Raw genomic sequence first — 22,450 nt, forward strand, 5'->3', positions numbered from 1 at the left:
AACTTCAAACTGTTCAGCCTATTTGGGAATCGCGGGCTTTCCCTTGACAAATTCCAAAAATTCCCAGATTTCCCAGAATTCCAGCTTTTCCGGGACATTTTTCCTATTCAAAATGAATTGGCCATTTTTCAAACTTCCACCATTTTCACATTTTTCAACCGATTCAAACCATTCCACCTTTAACCTATTCCACCATTCTGGAAATGTAAACTTCCCCTTTTCCAAGTTAAAAAAAATTCCAGGATTTTCCAGAATGCCTGCTTTTCCAAAGCCCTATTTCCACCCTTTTTTCTGGCGACTACTCCTTCCACATTTTTCAATGCATTTCAACTGTTTCATCGTCAAAACATTCCTTTTAATCAGGACAAAAAACAAAGTTGTTTTTTGAACTGGAAAAATTCCCGGTTTTCCTGAAATTCCAGGAATTCCGTAATACCATTTCTCAATTCAACGTGTTACTACTTCAACATTTCTCGACCGATTTGAAAAATTTCAACACCAACCATTTCAACTCAACCAGACCATTCAATTTTTTTTTTACCCATCCATCCATCCATTTTCTACCGCTTATTCCCTTCGGGGTCGCGGGGGGCGCTGCCATTTTCAAAAAAATCCCAGCTTTTGCCATTGGAATTAATGGTACATTCTTCAAAGTTCCACAATTCCCACATTCTTCAACCCATTCAAACCATTCCACCTTCAACACATTCCACCACTCTGGAAATTCACACTACCATTTTTCCAAGTTCCAAAAAATTCCATATTTTCCCGAAATTCCCTAATACCATTTACTACTTCAACATTTCTTGCCCGATTTAAACAATTCTAACAACAACCAATTCAGCTCATTTAGGACATTCATGCTCCTGACAATTTTCTAAAAATCCCGCATTTCCCAAAATTACCAAATTTCCAGGAAGTTCCTATTGAAATGAATGGGACATTTTTCCAAGTTGCACAATTCCCAAATTTTTCAACCTATTCAAACCATTCCAACATTAACACATTCCACTCATCCTGGTCATTCAAACTAACACTTTCCCAAGTTCCAAACCAAATTCCGATTTTCCTGGAAATTGAAACCATTCCAAAATTCAAACAATTTCAGCGTTTAAACGATTTCAACATTCAAACCATTTTTGAAGTGAATGAAGTGACAGATCGTCACAGTTTCTCTCAATTCTAATGTCAGGAATCATCCAAACATGTCAGGAATTATCAAACATTTTTAGGAATCATCAAAAAACAACAACACTGAAATAAAAGTTTCCAAAAGTGCCCACATTAAAAAAAAAACACATTTAGTTAGCAATCTAGTATGACATGAAGACTTACGTGGTGGATACAAGAAGGCGAAAGAGATGAATTTGTTTGCCTTGTAGTTGCTGCATGACTGGCTGAAGGCTGCTGGGACTCTGAAGTCTGCTCGTAAACATTTCATCTCCGGCAAAGCATAAACTTCGACCTGCATGATGAACACACATCTTTTACATTCCCATTTCAGTAGGAATTATTATCTCCTCTTATTTGTGCATCAGTCCTTCCTGGTGTCTTGTCACGTAATTAAAGTGTCTTCTTTGGGGACATTCTGACACTTATTAAACAAGTGGGTTTTTATTTTACCATATACTTTAAAATACTGACCTATTGCAGCGTCTATATCTGTACCTTGTGCTTGTTTGGCGTACGTAAACAGTCCCACCCCACCGGCTTGTGTTTCATCACGTCACTAACGCTTACATTGGCTTGCTGAAAAAGAGTAATGCGCCTGCCGGAAGAAGAATTAATAGAATTATAAATAATTGTGATATATGTAAATGTGACGATGGGACCGAAACTCAATGTAACAGAGTAAAAGTAGCGTTTCTTTGTCACACAAAAATTAAAAAAGAAAAAACCTTGAAAATTATATATATATACCATATATATGATATATGTACCATATATATATATATATATTTATTTATATAACATATATATATATATATATATATATATATATATATATATATATATATACAGTATATAACATATATATATATATATATATATATATATATATATATATATATATATATATATATATATATATATATATAAAGGAGGTTTTTTGGGTTGGTGCACTAATTGTAAGTGTATCTTGTGTTTTTTATGTTGATTTAATAAAAAAATGTTTTAATTTATTTTATTTATTTATTTATTTATTTCTTGTGCGGCCCGGTACCAATCGATCCACGGACTGGTAGCGGGCCGTGGCCCGGTGGTTGGGGACCACTGGTTTATGGTATGTATATATATATATATATATATATATATATATATATATACTGTATATAGTAATATATATATATATATACTGTATATAGTAATATATATATATATATATATATATATATATATATACATACACACATACATACATACATACATACATACATGCATATATATATATATATGCATATACATATATGTATATATTTATATATATATACATGTATATATATATATACATGTATATATATATGTATGTATATATATATATATATGTATATATATTACTATATATATATATACCATATATATATATTCCATATATATATATATATATATATATATATATATATGTATATATATATATATATATATATATATATATATATATATATTCTTCTTATATATATATATATAAAATAATATATATATATATATATGATATATATATATAACATATATATATATGTATATTATATATATATATATATATATATATATATATATATATATATATATATATATACCATATATAGATATAGACCATATATAGATATAGACCATATATATATATATATATATATATATATATATATATATATATATATATATATATATATATATATATATATATATATATATAATATACATATATATATATGTTATATATATATATCATATATATATATATATTATTTTATATATATATATATATATATATATATATATATATATGTATATATATATATATATATATATATATATATATATATATATATTATAACATTTTCAAGGTTTCTTCTTTTTTCTATTTTGGGCTTTTGGAGTTTTTCCTTGCCCAGATGTGGGTTTAGATCAGGGGATGTGGTTGTGACTTTGTGAAGCCCTTTGAGAGACTTGTGATTAAGGGAATTTTGATTGATTGATTAATTAATTGATTAATTGATCCATTTTCTATGTCATTTATACACATTTTGCATTGTTTTCTTTCTATAAAAAAAGGGGTTTGTGCTAATATTTTTGGGTGTCTGGAATGAATGAAGTTTCAGTTTTCGTATGATTTGGAACGGATATAACGCTGTGACGGAAGGGAATACAGCACCTGTCGGCTAAGCGTGTATGACGTCCACAAAGGCATCGCCAGATCCCTGCTGTAGCCACAGATGTAGTCCGCGTGCTGCAGAATGGAATACTTGGTGTGGTACTGTACTGCAGGTCGACCATATGGCAAATTCCTACTGTCTGTAAGACAAGAATGGACACATAATACAATGTCATATTTATCAACTACCATCCATGAAAAAAAACATCTCAGTTGGCATACTTTGGAAGATAATCACAGTTTTGCAATTATGCTTTCAATTATACCACATTTCGATCATTTAAACCTAAAATGGATGGGTTTTGAGACATGTCTCCATCTTGCAAGTACTGTTCCCATTATAACAAGAGTGCGTTAGCATGCTAGCGTTTTTATGCTAACTTTTTTAGCTTCCAGAGGTTCACAGCACAGATAGCAGCACCATCAAAATTTCCATAGGAATTTACTAGTTTATTTATCACACACGTGTGAATGTGTGAGTTACATACATACTTTGTATAATGACTTTATTATCAAAGAAGATGAATAAAATGAGCAGAAATAACTAACATTGTTCACTGGTCAACTTTATCATCTTATTCATTTTAAAAAATAACTATGATTTTTTGATTGATTGATTTAGTTTTGTGCAAACTGTGCAAGACAATTGCTTATTGTAGCTTATCAGAGGGGATGAAAGTGTATATGAACGTAAAGTCTATCTACATCACAATAAAAATAGCTTAAAACCCTGAAATATTTCAAACTTTTAACAACTGTACCGGTACATCAGTTTGATTTTTTTTTAATGAAACATAATTAACCTTTACTAATTAATCTGCTAATGTGTTATTTTTTATTTACCGACCCCGCGCTCATAAATGACAACTCTGTTGGCAGATACTCAACATATTTTGATAAAAAAACAAAAACAAAACAGTGGCGTATTGATAAAAGTGGAGTGTAAGGTCTCCAGATGACATATTCATTTGCTCGGTTTCATGCTGTCCGCTGTTTTTAGGCTTAAAACACATACCTGTCTTTCCTCATTTCCTACCATAGTATCCAAATACTATATATGCTTCATCGTACTGCCCGCTCTTCCACTGGGTAGAAGTAGTAAGTACATATGTGTTCGTCTGTAGTTACTACTTCTACTAGGTAGAAATAGTAAGTACATATGTGTTCCTGTGTACTTACAACGTCTACTGGGTCATGGTAGTACGCACATATGTGTTCCTGTGTACTTACTACTTCTACTGGGTCAAGGTAGTTTGAACATATGTGTTCCTGTGTACTTACTACCTCTACTGGGTAAAAATAGTACGTACATATGTGTTCCTGTGTACTTACTACTTCTACTGGGTCAAGGTAGTACGTACACGTGTTCCTGTGTACTTACTACTTCTACTGGGTCAAGGTAGTACGTACACATGTGTTCCTGTGTACTTACTACTCCTACTGGGTAGAACAGGGAGCATGTTGATTAAATCGAGCTCTCCTTCCAACTAGCTTCAGGCGTATGTATCATGCTAACATGAATACTAGAGTGTGGACACAGATCATGAAAAGCTCCCCTGCTGATTGCAACCTCTCAACCAACTATTTGAGAAGCTCTGGTATATTCAACCATAACAACAACATGACTGCAAATTGTCAGTTGCTTCTCTTGGACGCCTTTTTTGTACGTGCTTCCCGTTGTGTCCAGTGTGTGTGTGTGTGTGTGTGTGAGACAGTGGAAAATGCTAGCAATTTTCATTGAATATAATTAGAAATTCTGAAAAATATAAAACTTTAAAAAATGCATTTGTTCTGTTAATCCATAGATGGTAAAAATATTTATATATGTTTATATTATAAGTACCGTATTTTCCGGATTTTAGGCGCACTTAAAATAATTGTTTTCCCCTCAAAACTCGACAGTGCGCCTTGTGCGCCTAATGTACGGAATAATTCTGGTTTTGCTTACCGACCTCGAAGGAATTTTATTTGGTACACGGTGTAATGATAAGTGTGACCAGTAGATGGCAGTCAAACATAAGAGATACATGTAGACTACTTTTTTTTGTTTGTCATAAAAAAATACAATCATGTGTGCTTACGGACTGTATCCCTGCAGACTGTATTGATATATATTGATATATTATGTAGGAACCAGAATATTAATAACAGAAAGAAACAACCCCTTCCGGATACAAACACGCGAGTGTGTTCTAATCTCGTCAGATTCGCTAACAAACAACAAAGACGACTATTTTTGGACAAATGAGAATTCACAACCGTGTCTTTTTGAAGCTGAATATATGGAGGATGAACTGCTGCTTATAGAAGCCAGCACGATGGAAGAGTGAGACGTTGGAGCAAACTGAAGCCGAGAGAGTGAGGTGAAAGTGAATCAAAGTTGCAAAATGTGGAACTTGAAGCCAAGCTATTTCGACATAAATGGAGTGCTTAGCCAAATAACCCGGAAGTTTTTTTCCCAGCTAGCTGAACCAAATAGACAACTATCCATTGAGTGAGTCACACTTTGTATTGATCATGATACACGCAGCATGCCATGGCTAGCTGTGTACAAACAAAACATGAAATAATACTTTACAGATACTGTAATATGATTGTTCATGTTTTTCAGTCAGTACAGATTGGTGTCCTATCGCATTGTGTTATGCATTACAAACTCAAACGCGCTTTGTGCTGACGTAAAAGCTAGCTTATCTCTTTCCGTAGCTAGCTTTTACGGCTAATACCGTAGCACTCCGATGTGTTACTACGTTACAAAAAGATTTCCTCTGTGTTCGCTCTTACAATAACAATGTCACTACAGCTTGGTTATTATACAGTTTATGGAACATTAATGAAGTATTGTTGACAATTTTTGAATTAATTTTTAAAGTGATTTAGTGGTAGAATTAATTGCTCACATTAGCTGCATTGCTAGCCACCAAGAACAAGACGATTTTTATATGTTAGACCAGTGTTTTTCAACCTTTTTTGAGCCAAGGCACATTTTTTGCATTAAAATAATCAGGAGGCACACCACCAGCAGAAATCATTAAAAAACGAAACTCAGTTGACAGTAAAAAGTCGTTGTCGCAATTGTTGGATATGAATTCAAACCATAACCAAGCATGCATCACTATAGCTCTTGTCTCAAAGTAGGTGTACTGTCACCAGTGTTGGGTTAGTTACTGAAAAACAGTAACTAGTTACAGTTACTAGTTACTTTATTTCAAAAGTAACTCAGTTACTAACTCAGTTACTTACACCAAAAAGTAATGCGTTACTGTGAAAAGTAACTATTTAGTTACTTCTTCTACTTTTTTTTTTTAAAGCTCCCATTAATGCCCTTTTAGCCTTCATTTTAGTACTGTTATTGCACTGGAGAATAATACAATCTGTTGATCAACTTGACATACATTTGCATCACTGAACTCTGCTAAGCAATGTGGTCTACATACAACACACAAAGACAAAGATATGTTTCAAAGGGCCAATTTATTTCAGGCCAGAACAAATTGACAAAACTATTTTAAATAGCTGCAACATAACATACATAAGTAACAAACAGCATAATAACACTAACACTAACACTAACACTAACCACGTTAAACCCAGATTCCGAACTAATAAAAGTCTTAACTCATTCTCTTTCTATGCCACTTCAATATGGAATGCACTCCCAACAGGTGTAAAAGAAAGGGCATCTCTATCCTCCTTCAAAACCGCACTAAAAGAACATCTCCAGGCAACTACAACCCTAAACTAACACCCTCCCTTCCACATAATACCTCTTCGGATTGTAAATAATCAAATGTAGACACTTTTTCTTATACTTTCTGATCTCTCTCTCTGTGTCCACTACTTGCTGTACATATCCTACCAAGTCAGTCCTACACTGTTTCAATGTCCATTTCTCTGATGATGCAATTGTTGATGACTGAAGTGTTGATACCAACCAAACCTAACCCTCCCCCCCTCCATATCCCACACCCCGGATTGTAAATAATGTAAATAATTCAATGTATATACCCTGATGATTATCTTGTGTGATGACTGTATTATGATGTTAGTATATATTTGATAGTATATATCTGTATCTGGACCCCGACTTAAACAAGTTAAAAAACTTATTTGGGTGTTACCATTTAGTGGTCAATTGTACGGAATATGTACTGTACTGTGCAATCTACTAATAAAAGTTTCAATCAATCAATCAATCAATCAACAACATAGCTGTAAAGCTGGCTTCACCTAAGGAAGGCACACGTGATATACACAGAGCCTAACCAGGCAGATTTGAATTGTTGTTTTGGGCAGTAGACGAGATCTTTGATCCAAGACACAACTTACATTTAACTAAAATGTTCTTTTCTTTGTGCTTTGGTGGCTTTTTATCTTTTTTTGGTATTTTCCTGTAGCAGTTTCATGTCTTCCTTTGAGCGATATTTCCCGCATCTACTTTGTTTTAGCAATCAAGAATATTTCAGTTGTTTTTATCCTTCTTTGTGGGGACATTGTTGATTGTCATGTTATGTTCGGATGTACATTGTGGACGCCATCTTTGTTCCACAGTAAGTCTTTGCTGTCGTCCAGCATTCTGTTTTTGTTTACTTTGTAGCCAGTTCAGTTTTAGTTTCATTCTGCATAGCCTTCCCTAAGCTTAAATGCCTTTTCTTAGCGGCACTCACCTTTTGTTTATCTGTGGTTTAAGCATGAGACATCTTTTTACCTGCATGCTGCCTCCCGCTGTTTCCGACATCTACAAAGCAATTAGCTACCGGCTGCCACCTACTGATATGGAAGAGTATTACACGGTTACTCTACTGGTTGAAAAACACTGTGTTAGAATGCAAAACAAATATATATTTTGTGTTCTTGTCTCTCATAATGATCGTAAACGATTGGCAAAATTCCAAAAACAAGTGCAGCTCCCCTTTAAGTATACAGTTAACTTGAACGATTTAACTTATATGGATATATTTCACATCAATGAGTAATGTTTTACAAATAACTTTTCTATCTCTTTTATGTATTTCACTTGAAATCCAAACGATTCTGGCTTTTTATCGGTTTAAAGCGCCTATCGCTGCATCATAATTGGGAGACTAACCATCAATAGCTTGCATCAGTCGCAGGTTGAGCTCCTCCACTTGGTTCTGTAAGAGACAGAGCCAGAGTGACTCCAGATTATAGCCTCGTGCAATCGTCACTTTCAAACTTCTCTGGCCTCTACTCTTTACTCCCAACTGCAAAAAAAAAGGGAAAAAAAGTAGAGAAAGTAGAGAAACATGTTTTACTGCAAAGTTCAAGTTGTGGATACGGATAGACATCCATGTACGTTACTGCTATTACTGATTGTGTTTGGGTGGCAAGTGTGTATTGGTGTCATCTGTATAGTGTAACCAACGCAGTGAATTTAAATCTACGCTAATCAATAAATCAACAGACAGGTAATCAATGTCAATAAAAATTGCATTCGATAATTATTTTTCTTCTTTGTTGGAAGAAACCGGAAGTTGCGAAGCAAGGCTGGTTGCATGAATAAAGGCACTCGCTCTCTGGTAACCGAGCAACACAGGGGAGGGGAGTGACACGCTAACAGCCAATCAGGTAACAGTAAATGGTCTGTATTTATCAGTGGCGGGCCGTGCGTTTCCCACCTAGGCCTTCAGTGATGTCCAACTTCAAAAATTACCTCTCAAAATACCCTCATTTACTGTATGTCACCACATGACCATTGTTGGAGGAATACTGCACAGAAACATATTTACGCACTACTGCACTTCAAAAACTGAAATCTAAGTAGGATTAAATATCTCAAATAAAGGTGATATTTGCTTATTATCTGTCTGATAAGATCATTCTTGTCACTCAGCAGATTTTATGTTAGAGTGTTTTACTTGTTTTAAGGGTTTTGGTCCTAAATTATCTCAGTAAGATATTACAGCTTGTTGCTGGGATTTTATGACCTATATTGAGTAAAACATGCTTGAACCCAGAATACCAGCTGTTGCAAATCTGTGTCATCAACACTCTCGAGTATAAAACTACTTTTTTAAAGTAATAATTTCTTATTTCAAGCATGAAAAAAAAATCATGACTTTGACACAATTGTGTCTCATATTAAAACAGATGACAACCAAATGGACTTTGCTGTTTTATTTTCAATAAAACAAGAGAAAATACGTACTCATGTAGTAGTACAGTTGTTATTAGTGAGAATATACTTATTTTAAGGTATTTTGGGGTTCATTGAGGTTAGCTAATTTTACTTGTTTTGGAAAGTCTTGACAAGCCAAGTTTTCTTGTTCTATTGGCAGATAATTTTGCTTAGTTCAAATAAAATACCCCTATTTTTTGTATTTTTTATTCTTGTTTTTGAACTCTGACTTTTTGCAGTGTGGGCATTGAATCACCACCAACAGTGTACATAACGGGTTATTTTCTAGCGCATTTAAAAATCAATTAACCCGCATCAGCAATTAAAACATATCTTATGTGGTACTGTCAAAATCAAAATTGCAAAAAACATATTACACGTGAAAAAATAAAGAAATAAAATATCTGAACTAACAATCTGTAGAAACCATTCGAGCTTCCGGGGTTGGCTGACGTCATCTTACAAGATGTAGTTTCTCTTTAAATATCCTTCTTGAAAATGGCTTTGCAAATATATGTGTTGTCTTTTCTAATCATAAAAGACGCAGGTCTTAAAGTTTACCCCACAAGGTGCTCATCACAAACATTCCGTTGCTGGCTAAACACGCTACTGCACATGCTCTTCACTGCTGTGGCATGCTGGGTAATGGAGTTCTTATGTTACCTGGCTCATAACATCACTATATATCTGCCTTAGGCCAGCTAGAAGGCCTTACTGACAACAACTCGTGATCTGATTGGCTATCGCAACTGTCTATCAACTGTATGTCCCCGTTCGCTTACAGTGCACAGGCGCCAGCATTGTTGATTCTGAAGGCTTCGAGCAGATTTGGCACAGCATGGCAACATAAGCTAGCTGAATTCTGATTGGATAAAAACTCTATAAACTAAAAACAACAGCGCTGGAAGGAGCATAATATGACATGGAGAGAATATGAATACTTTTTGATATTTAGGAAAGTAAATTATTAATTTCTGGTTTCTTCCGACTAAAAAATATAAATATATCAAATATTTTATCAAACGCATTTTATATTGCTATCGAGTATATGTCTATCGCGATATATGTATACAGTATTCGGTCGGTGCCTGTAAAATTACCAAATTCGGTACCCATCTCTAATTATAGTACACAAGTCTTACCTTGTAATGACAGCTGCAGCCGAGTTCATCGGCGTGCGTATGATCATAAACAGTTGTGGTTGGCTTGGAAACTTCCTCTGACATTGTGGGTTTGTAGGGAGGCTTTCTCAGCAGGTGGTTCAGACTTCCGTATGTTCCGTTATTAGGGGCTGGGCTTAGACCGAGAAGATCTGTGGGCAAAAATGTTCCAGTCAGCTGAGGAAGGAAATATATCAAATATCATTTGTGCTTCGCAACTGGTCTGGACTGAGACCGACCATCACCCCTTACAGACAATCTACTGGGAATGTTATTTTAATATACTGTATGTTGCTAAAATGATCATATCTGCAAAGGGGTGACCAAATTTTTTCTACTGAGGGCCACAGACTGACAAATCATAAGATGCGGGGGCCATTTCATTGCTTGGTGTGCTATTAGACAGTCAACTGTCATGGTCCGATCATATTGATGGTATTTCAATGAAAATGGGAAGAGGTTTAGCCATGGTCAGGAAGTGCTCCACCTTCTTGACATCCTCAACAATGGGTCAAGTCATACAGTCCTTGGTTTTCTGTCATCTTCATTACTGTCCTATAATATGGTCCGCTACGACTAAGTCTGACCTGAACAAACTGCAACTTGTTCAGAACAGAGCGGCAATACTGGTACTTAAATGTTCTTTGCGCACTAATATTTCATTTATGCATTCACGCCTGTCCTGGTTGTCTGTTGAACAAACGATGCATTGTAGTCTCCTTATGTTCTCTAGAACTATCATGTTAGATCAGTCACCAGATTAGTTTTACAAACAGTTTTTAAAATCAACTAACACACATATTCATGACACTAGGAATGCCAGCAATGGCTATTTGGCACTTCCTGCTCCCGGGACCAATCTCCTCAAACATACAGGCATGTATAGATGTATATCATTCTGGAATGGGTTGCCATCTCACATTAATCTCTCACAAAGAAAATTGTCATTCAAGACAGCTTTGAAGATACACCTATTGTTGCATTTAAACAACTGTATTGTTGATAATAAAGGTAAATGATTGGTATTGTTCATTATCAATAGCGCTATTTCTATTGGTATTTGTATTGATCCATTTGTAGTGTAATAATGCTCATTGTCATTTCTGTATTATTTTTTATTTTTCGCTAACTGCTTATTTGCTATTACTTTTACCATCATATTTGTACATGTCATATTTGCTGATGTTGCTCTATTGTTGTTGTTGTTGTTGTTGTTTGCTGTTGTTGTTTTTGTCTCTCTGTCTAATCCCCCTCTTGTCCCCACAATTTCCCCCTCTGTCTTCTTTTTTTTTCTCTTTCTATCCCCTCCTGCTCCGGCCCGGCTGCACTAAATGATAATATAAATACATTTAATAAAGTCAAATACAAATAAGGCAACAAGAGAAGTATCCTACACTTCTCTTTTGTAAAGTAAATCAGAACAGCCGACATGGGCATCTACATCAACTATATGATTTGCCTGAGAAGCTGGACAGGACATTAAAAAAAAAAAAAAAAAAAAAAAAAAAAGAAGATACACCTATTGCAGCTGCCCGCATGACGTGAATTTTTAATACTGGGTTTAACTAGCTTTTTTATCTTATATTGTATTTTTCCTTTGTATAATGTTTGGTAATGCATGTATTCTTTGTATTTTTATTTTGTATGCTCCTATATGGACCCCAGGAAGACTATCAGTCGCCTTGACGTCAGCTAATGGGGATCCATTCAATAAACAATAAACAATAAACAATTTCAGAAGTTTTCACGTTCAAAACCAGTACTATATATAGATGTTTTTCCAACAATTACAAAATGTAATTCCTGTAGAAATTCCATGTGAATGCTGAAGAACCAAAGCCGAACTGAAATGCTAACATTTAGCATGCTGGTCAGATAGCAGCAAGTTACAAAAATATGAGCAAAATGAGCTAAAACAAAACAAAAAAAACTAGCATGCTAACAGCACTATGCTACCATGCTAACAATAGCGTGCTTACAGTTAGCATTAGTGAAATACCGAAATAATGCTATACCTGCTAAAGTTAGCATGCATCAAGTACCGAAATATGACTGAGGTGTTTACCTAAAAAAATTGCTAAAAAAAAAAAGATAGCAGACTAACGCTGAGGTGTATACCTGCAAAATTAGCACAAAAAAACTAGCATGCTTACAGTACTATGCTACCATGCTAACAATAGCATGCTTACAGTTAGCATTAGAGAAATACCAAAATATATAACACTGAGGTGAATACCTGTTACATTAGCTAAAAAAAATCTAGCATGTTAATGTTAGCATGTCAAAATGATTACTGTCACATGCGCCTATGCCAAATACTGTATATTACTCTAAGGTGTGCATCTGAAAATGTTGTTTAAATGATTGCCTGCTAACGTTAGCATGCATCAAGCAGGGCAAGTACAAGAAGGGCATGAGCAGACTTTTTTTTCCTGAGCAAGCTTAGGTCCTTTAATGTGTGCAACAAGCTGTTGGAGATCTTTTATCAGTCAGTTGTGGCCAGTGCCCTGTACTTTGCAGTGGTTTGTTGGGGGAGCAGCACCAGCAAAAATGACTTAAACCGGATTGACAAACTGATCCGGAAAGCCTGTCAAACTATTGGCACGCAATTGGAGGCGTTTGTGTCAGTGAGGAACAGGAAGACACTGGACAAACTGCTCGCCATCATGGACAATCCTGCCCACCCACTCCACCAGACAATTGAGGGACAGCGGAGTTCATACTCCAAAAGGCTCCTTCAGCTTCGTTACCACAGTGTTCGATTCAGGATCTCCTTCATCCCGCACTCCATCCAGCTGTATAATCACTCGCCATACAGCAATAGATGATAGTTATCTATTACCAGACTGCTTCTAAGTTAGCAACTTTTCTTTGTACAAAACCCAAAACCAGTGAAGTTGGCACATTGTGTAAATGGTAAATAAAAACAGAATACAATGATTTGCAAATCCTTTTCAACTAATATTCAATTGAATAGACTGCAAAGACAAAATATTTAATGTTCAAACTGAGAAACAAATTTTTTTGGGCAAATAATCATTAACTTAGAATTTAATGGCAGCAACACATTGCAAAAAAGTTCGCACAGGGGCATTTTTACCACTGTGTTACATGGCCTTTCGTTTTAACAATACTCCGTAAACGTTTGGGACCCGAGGAGACACATTTTTGAAGCTTTTCAGGTGAAATTCTTTCCCATTCTTGCTTGATGTACAGCTTAAGTTGTTCAATGCGCCACACATTTTCAATGAGAGACAGGTCTGGACTACAGGCAGGCCAGTCTAGTACCCGCACTCTTATACTACGAAGCCACGCTGTTATAACATGTGGCTTGGCATTGTCTTGCTGAAATAAGCAGGGGCGTCCATGAAAAAGACATTGCTTGGATGGCAACATATGTTGCTCATTGCAGCATTAATGGTGCTTTGACATATGTGTAAGTTACCCATGTCTTGGGCACTAATACACCCCCATACCTTCACAGGTGCTGGCTTTTCAACTTTGCGCCTATAAAAGTCTGGATGGTTCTTTTCCTCTTTGTTGCGGAGGACACAACGTCCACAGTTTCCAAAAACAATTTCAAATGGGGACTCGTCAGACCACAGGAAACTTTTCCACTTTGCATCAGTCCATCTTAGATGAGCTCGGGCCCAGCAAAGCCGGCGCCGTTTTTGGGTGTTGTTGATGAATGGCTTTCGCTTTGCATAGTAGAGTTTTAACTTGCACTTACAGATGTAGCGACCAACTGTAGTTACTGACAGTGGTTTTCTTAAGTGTTCCTGAGTCCATGTGGTGATATCCTTTACACACTGATGTCACTTTTTGATGCAGTACCGCCTGAGGGATCGAAGATCACAATAATTCAATGTTGGTTTTCGGCCTTGCCGCTTACGTGCAGTGATTTCTCCAGATTCTCTGTACCTTTTGATGATATTACGAACCGTAGATGGTGAAATCCCTAAATTCCTTGTAATAGTTCGTTGAGAAATGTTGTTCTTAAACTGTTGGACAATTTGCTCACGCATTTGTTCACAAAGTGGTGACCCTCGCCCCATCCTTGTTTGTGAATGACTGAGCATTTCATGGAAGTTGCTTTTATACCCAATCATGGCACCCACCTGTTCCCAATTAGCCTGTTTACCTGTGGGATGTTCCAAATAAGTGTTGGATGAGCATTCCTCAACTTTCTCAGTCTTTTTTGTCACTTGTGCCAGCTTTTTTGAAACATGATGCAGGCATCAAATTCCAAATGAGCTAATATTTGCAAAAATTGAAGTTTACCATTTCGAACGTTAAATATCTTGTCTTTGCAGTCTATTCAATTGAATGTAAGTTGAAAAGGATTTGCAAATCATTGTATTCTGTTTTTATTTACCATTTACACAACATGCCAACTTCAAGAGAAATGAAATGGTTTTCACTTCACAGGTGTGCTTGAAGCTCTTCGAGAGAATGCCAAGAGTGTGCAAAGCAGTAATTTATTTTGAAGAAACTAGAATATAAAACAAGTTTTCAGTTATTACACCTTTTTTGTTAAGTACATAACTCCACATGTGTTCATTCATAGTTTTGATGCCTTCAGTGACAATCTACAATGTAAATAGTCATGAAAATAAAGGAAACACATTGAATGAGAAGGTGTGTCCAAACTTATATATACTTATATATATATATATATACATAAAATATATACTCCGCCCGAATGCAGCTGAGATAGGCTCCAGCACCCCCCGCGACCCCAAAAGGGACAAGCGGTAGAAAATGGATGGATGGATATATAATTTTTTTTCAAATACATTTTTGAAAATAATTAATTTAGAATCAGGATGAATAAGAATCGCGATTCAAATGTGAATCTTTTTTTTTTTTGCACCCCAGTCTCTCTCATTCGCACATACAACAAAAATTGTACTTAAAAAAAAAAAAAGGTCTTACCACACATAACGTTATAAAGCTCAATATTTTCAAAGGCTGGAACTTTAGTCTTGAATTTGAACGAAGGTCCATATCCCAGGAAAATTGTCTGAAATCACAGTTGGTGGTACTGTACATTTTAATTCTATATTTCGATAGAAAGAATAAACTACCGCAAAGAAATGATGAAGTACCTGCATACTATTGATCTTACTGTCATATCCGTGGTCACCAAAGAAGCCACAAAGTCTCTTAACTTCAGGTGCTTTCCTGGAATAAAAATATAGTTATTGCATCATTAGATTGATGTACTCAAAGTTAAAAGGTACAAAGGAAGCAAAATACCTGTAAAAATGGTCTGTGTTTGTTTGGATCGCAAAGGCAATTAATTAAATTATTGAATTATTTATGTGATAATATTATTTTTGTGTTCATTAAGTCCGTGTTTCTTAACCACTGTTGGGCTGCGAGGGCCCCCTGGAGGACCTAAAAAAAAATCTGTTTCTCAGCTGTGGTTCGTATGGGCCGCAGTGGTACCTAGTTGTAATACACTTTTACACCACTAGTGGCAGTAATGACAATCTCAAACAAACAGAAGAAGTCTGGCGCTAAAGTCATAGAGGTCTCCTAAGCGCAAAAAATATGACTAAATTGGTGTAGCTGTATTTTCATTTGCACTTAGTTTTATCGACAATTTAATATATAACAGATATTATTTATTTTTAATTCAGTCAGAATTTATTTGAGCACTGCGTCATTGTATGTTCAATTTATTTTTCATCAGTTTTTATGGGTCCCTTCTTATGCAGTATATTTGATTAGTATTTTTTTTTTAATCAGCCTGACCAGAGTCTTGACAATAATCTATGTGATGAACACATGCTTATATATCATTTTAAACTGTGAGTAGGTTAGATGGAATTATTTAATACAATTAAAACCACGAGTAAGATTACTAATTCAGTGTTAGTATATGAGTGGGCCCCGCTGCAGTGGAAAAAGTTGGGCCCCAAGGTCAAAAAGGTTAAGAACCCCCTGCATTAATTGCAACACTGCAGTTGAAACGGTTTAAATAGTTGACAAAAAAAAATTATAGATAAATAAAGATGGTGTCAAAAATACGATTAATTAATAAAATGAGATTAATTAGTTGAAATTTCTCACATAAAATCTTAATCATTGCCAATTAAAACAAAATATCTACAAAGTATGAAATATCAATTGTGTTAAGTGTAATTTTCTGTTGCTAAGCTACATCTAAACACTAACACCTAGCTGCAATGTTTGATGTAATACTCGTGGTTTTTAAGGTTTTTCACCGGCAACTTCTGTCTGCACCTAGAGCTCAATTAGGTAAATTGGAAAAAAAAAGAAAACTAATTATTACAAAGCAGCATTTAACCTGTCCCGCTTTTTTTAAAGCCAAAATTATGTTGCCGTGATTGAGTGTTTCTCAATTATTATCTGTTACCTGAAGAAACAAGTCCATGACAGAAAACCAACAAATTTAGCTGAACTGCACCAATTTTGTCAAGAGGAGTGGTCAAAAATCCAACAAAAAGCTTGCCAGAAGCTTGTGGATGGCAACCAAAAGCGCCTTATTGCAGTGAAACTTGCCAAGGGACATGTAAGCAAATATTAACATTGCTGTATGTATACTTTTGACCCAGCAGATTTGCTCACATTTTCAGTAGACCCATAAGAAATTCATAAAAGAAACAAACTTCATGAATGTTTTTTGTGACCAACAAGTATGTGCTCCAATCACTCTAACACAAAAAAAATGTAAAGTTGTAGAAATGATTGGAAACTCAAGACAGCCATGACATTATGTTCTTTACAAGTGTATGCAAACGACTGTATATCTGAATTCTTTTTATTGCGTACGCTGTTTTGAGTAGGAAACCCACACAACTCTTAATACATGAGGCCCCTGATGTTGCATGGAGCTTCATTGTCCTGCCTCTCAGTTAGCTTCCCATTGCTATTCCTCCGACTGTGTCCTATTTTTTTGGTGCCAGATTTGATTATATTTTTGTGCATGGTTCTTGTCTTCCATGTGTGTCCTGTGATTGGCTGGTGACCATTCCAGGGTGTCAGCTTGAACAGACCCCATCCCCATTTGAAATAAAGTAGGGTGTATTTTTTAACATGAAGGCGAAAAAAACGTCACCTGGCAACGTGCCACTTCCTGTCCACCAGCAGATGTACATCCTCAATGCGATGGTTGTTTGCGTAGTGCAGTCTCTTTGGCAGATGCTGCTTTAGGTAAGGCCTGAAATGTTGCTCTGGTTTCTTGCACTGGAATCAAATATACAAAGCAAGGAGATGAACAAATATCACAATAAACAATCAACTTAGTCAATACAGTTTCGCAGCCTTCAAGGTACTCAAAGCTCTTTTATGCTTTCACCGCATTCTACCACTAGATGCGTTTGAATGCACAAACACAGTTACATTTCTAGTGATGGGCAGTAGCAAGCTACATGTAGCTAAGCTATGTAGCTTAACTACATTTTCCAGTAGCTTGGCGGTAGCTTAGCTACTTTTAGAGCCATGCAGCTAGGTAGCGTACATCAAAGCTACAAGCTACAAAGAGACAAAATGGACTGTGAATCCAGGCTAAAAAAAATATGGAGAATATACAATGACCTGGATGAATGAGAACATCCGTAGATACAAAGAAAATCCATAATTATTGGTTGGTGTTTGTATGATGAGTCACGATTGGGTAAGGCAGTGTTTTTCAACCTTTTTTGAGCCAAGGCATATTTTTTTCATTGAACAAATACGGCGGCACACCACCAGCAGAAACGTTAAAAAATGAAACTCCTCCAGGTTGTCTATTTTTTTTTTTAGTTCTTTGTTGTTTTCCTGTGTGTAGTGCTTTAGTTCCTGTCTTGCGCTGTTATTTTGGTGGCTCTTCCTATTTTATTGGTGTTTTCCTGTTGCAGCTTCATTTCATTCATTTTCATTTCATTTATTTACTTATTTCAGGCAATGACATAAAAAATTACAAAGTTGACAACACATAATAATATAAATTAATATAGTGCAAAAGGTAATGTATAGTATGTAATGCATGATTGTCCAGTTTTGCCTGAAAGGGAGTGGGAAGAAGATAACTTCACACCGTCCTTTGAGTGCTATTACCTGATCTGCTTTGTATTGGCAAACAAGACTATTTCAGTTGTGCGGACGCTATACTTCTATGTGGGGACATTGTTGATTGACACATACTGCAAGTCTTTGCTGTCGTCCAGCATTCTGTTTTTGTTTACTTTGTAGCCAGTTCAGTTTTACTTTCGTTGTGCATAGTCATCCCTATGCTTCAGTGCCTTTTCCGAGCGGGACTTGCCTTTCGTTAATTTTTGGTTTAAGCGTAACATACCTTTTTACCTGCACGCTGTCTCCCGCTGTGCTCTGCATATTGGGATCACGACAAACCATCCTGGACGCGTTCCGACTTCTACAAAGCAATTAACTACCTGCTGCCACCTACTGATATGGAGTATTACATGGTTACCCTGCTGAGCTCTATACAGCACAGATACTAGACAACGGCACATTATTTGCCGATTATAATTATTGATAATATTTTTTGGACCAATTACGTGTACCGTATTTTTCGGAGTATAAGTCGCTCCGGAGTATAAGTCGCACCGGCCGAAAATGCATAATAAAGAAGGAAAAAAAACATATATAAGTTGCACTGGAGTATAAGTCGCATTGTTGGGGGAAATTTATTCGATAAAACCCAACACCAAGAATAGACATTTGAAAGGCAATTTAAAATAAATAAAGAATAGTGAACAACAGGCTGAATAAGTGTACGTCATATGACGCATAAATAACCAACTGAGAACGTGCCTGGTATGTTAACGTAACATATTATGGTAAGAGTCATTCAAATAACTATAACATATAAAACATGCTATACGTTTACCAAACAATCTGTCACTCCTAATCGCTAAATCCCATGAAATCTTATACTCTCTTACGTGAATGAGCTAAATAATATTATTTGATATTTTACGGTAATGTGTTAATAATTTCACACATAAGTCGCTCTTGAGTATAAGTCGCACCCCCAGCCAAACTATGAAAAAAACTGTGACTTATAGTCCGAAAAATACGGTAGTTGCATAATTTCCCACAACACACTAAACAATATCTCGCGGCACAGTGGCTGAAAAACACTGGGCTAAGGTTAGGGTAAAAAATTATGGACTGGCCAATCAGAGGCAAGATAAGGCGGGTCATCGAAACTAGGACGCAAAAACATAACAGTCACGCACATAACGACGAGGGGGTCGGAGACAGAGGGACGCTTCAAGCTGACGACTCAAAAACGCTGTTAAATGTAGCTTTAACGTAGCTAGCTACTTTTGCCGTGTAGCTTGCTACAATTCTCCGGGGATAGCTTCCCCTGTAGCTTAGCTACATTTAATCGAGAGTAACTAGTATCTTAGCTTATTACATTTTCCAAGTAGCTTGCCCATCACTGTCAATTTCTCCTTGAATTGAGCAGTTTAATCATAACTGGAACGTAAACATGCTTCCATACTTACCGTTAGATTTGCAACGAGGGTCCTGGGGTCATCTGAAAGAAGAGCCGTGATCATCAGGCAGTATCGTGACACACAGTACATACTGCACTGTCAGCATATTATCAGATTATATTGCGGTCTGTTTTCACACAAAAAGCAATATACAAGATTTGTAGGAAATCAGGATATCAAGTGAAGATCTAGTCCTTTTTTTGGTACAGACCGAATTCCGCCAGTCCTCCTGGGCACCGATTCACGTTAAAATCTAACGGTGACATGTTAAGGCACCTGGGTTGGGCGTGGCGTGACGCCGGTTGCCGACTCTGCCGGCTCGTTCCAATCACTACAGAAGCACTGAGAGCGAATTCATTCAAACTACCTCTCGGTCAGGAATGTCCAAACTTTTTTGATTTGGGGTCTAAAAAAAATTTGTCCGGGGGCCGAAAGCCAACAGCTTGCAAAGTATCTATATATGTGTACATATTATGTTAATATAATGGATGTATAATTAATAATTACTATAATTGGACATTAGGACGATGTGAAAGTTCGACTCCTACCTTGTTTAATTTTGTGACGGCTTCCTTAAAGTCTTGTAATCAATCAGAAATATCAAGCAGCTAAAATACGCCTGAAATGGAAAAGTGTAGAGAGAGTTTTTTTGTATTTTTTCCCATTATGCCTTGCAGTGGATTTAAATGGGTGCAATTTGGATGGTTAGTTTTTAATTTCTCATGGTGGTTGGCTGTTTTTTTTATAATGTCCACAAAGTTCAGTGAGCAGGTTAGTCATGAATTTTTGTGCTGGGTGAATTTTTATTTTTTCCTGCACCATGACTAGGGAAGGTTGTTTGGATTGAGTCATGTTAGTAAATGTTGTGCATATAGTCTCTAGAAGGTACACTCCATGGTCACTGGCCTGAGTCACTCAAGATGTCCACAAGATGGTGACAAATAAGCACCTTTGAAGCCGCCAGATACTTACATTTGATTTGTAAACACCCTTCCTGGCCAGATTGCTTGTTGAACTTGTGCCATGCTACTGATTAGTGATTTTACATGGCGATTTCAACACCTCCAAATTTGTTGATTAAAACTACAACCAAGATGCACGTAACAATCAAACAGCTGGTGTGTAATAAGTACAATACTTACAGTGTTAACACATTTTAGGGTGCAACAAAAACAAAAACCATAAACTTTATACTGCTACATCTAACGCTGTGGACTTCATACTTTCAAATGTTAATATGATATGATAATAAAACAAGATATTACAGTTATCATTGTCAGCTCATTTTTAAATGTTGCAATAAACAAATCATTTTATTATCAAGAATTATCCATTAACACACGCAAAAGTACCAAAAATTTGTTCTGTTGAGTGCCGGTATCGATTCCCAGGTACCGAAAATTGGTACCGTATTGGTTCAAATGTGAACGGTATCAATCCCTAGTGAAGATGCAAACAAATAACAAGTTAAAACAAGTTTGAATTCTATGGTTAAGTTGTTGCAACACATCACACTGTCATGACCATTCATTACGGTTCTGGACTTGCTTTTATTTTCCTGTGTTTGTGTTTGTTTATGTTTCAGTGCTTTTTTTTCCATTTCCTGTTGGAGCGCTGATTCGACACACCTGCTGCTCAAGATAGCGAATTAGTTGGGTTTTTAGTCAACGTCTTCCTGCACTCAGACGCTGGTTCATTGTACTCTCTTTGCCCCAGTGTGATGCTATATACCAGAGTTCCTGCATGACCTGTGTTTTCTTTTGACTACAACCTGGTACCTAATAAAAGGACCTTCTGCATGCACATCACCTATCTTTTCTGCACCATAGAATTGCGCCAACAACCACAACCGTGCAGAACCGTGACAGAATGAACCAAACAGTAAGTGATACCGCAGGTAGGTACAACATTGCAGTGATGAAGGAGTAAGAAGGAGCTTTTTTGAAGCTATGGAAGCTGAGAGTCAGCTCTACCGACCAGAGGTGATATGAGGGTCAGATGGTGCCAAATGTCCTGCATGTCTTCTATGTAGGCAAAAGCCAACCCTAAGAGCTTCAACACGCCGTCCAAATATACAGCCTCCTCTACTTCCTTTGCAGTTTCATGGCCAAGGGTAGCTGACTTCTACTCCACCACAAATCAAGTTTGGTAATCCCATAGCAAACTTTGCTGAACTGTAAACCACTTTCACTGTCAGCTAATGCTGCCAGACTTGACCATGCCCCCACGCTCAAGTGAGATTGCGCAGAAGCATCAGGGGCCTAAGCAAGTGCCCGCTCGCCAACGTGGGGACCCGAGCTGC

At 36.3% G+C, this 22,450-nt stretch overlaps 1 protein-coding gene across 1 annotated transcript in view; it reads right to left on the minus strand.

The window, feature by feature from the left end:
- The window catches only part of enpp2 (ectonucleotide pyrophosphatase/phosphodiesterase 2), a 53,487-nt gene that overhangs the window by 3,736 nt on the left and 27,301 nt on the right, over positions 1-22,450 (minus strand). Inside the window, exons 14-21 of the mRNA XM_061983422.1 lie at positions 20,158-20,189; positions 17,760-17,887; positions 15,781-15,856; positions 15,608-15,695; positions 10,655-10,824; positions 8,463-8,598; positions 3,374-3,513; positions 1,336-1,465 (exon numbers count right to left, since the gene is read on the minus strand). Of these exons, the coding sequence (XP_061839406.1) occupies positions 1,336-1,465; positions 3,374-3,513; positions 8,463-8,598; positions 10,655-10,824; positions 15,608-15,695; positions 15,781-15,856; positions 17,760-17,887; positions 20,158-20,189 (900 nt within the window). The remainder of the gene's footprint in view (positions 1-1,335; positions 1,466-3,373; positions 3,514-8,462; positions 8,599-10,654; positions 10,825-15,607; positions 15,696-15,780; positions 15,857-17,759; positions 17,888-20,157; positions 20,190-22,450) is intronic.

This window comes from Nerophis lumbriciformis, linkage group LG21 (genome assembly GCF_033978685.3).
Source record: "Nerophis lumbriciformis linkage group LG21, RoL_Nlum_v2.1, whole genome shotgun sequence".
Classification (NCBI taxonomy): Eukaryota; Metazoa; Chordata; class Actinopteri; order Syngnathiformes; family Syngnathidae; genus Nerophis; species Nerophis lumbriciformis.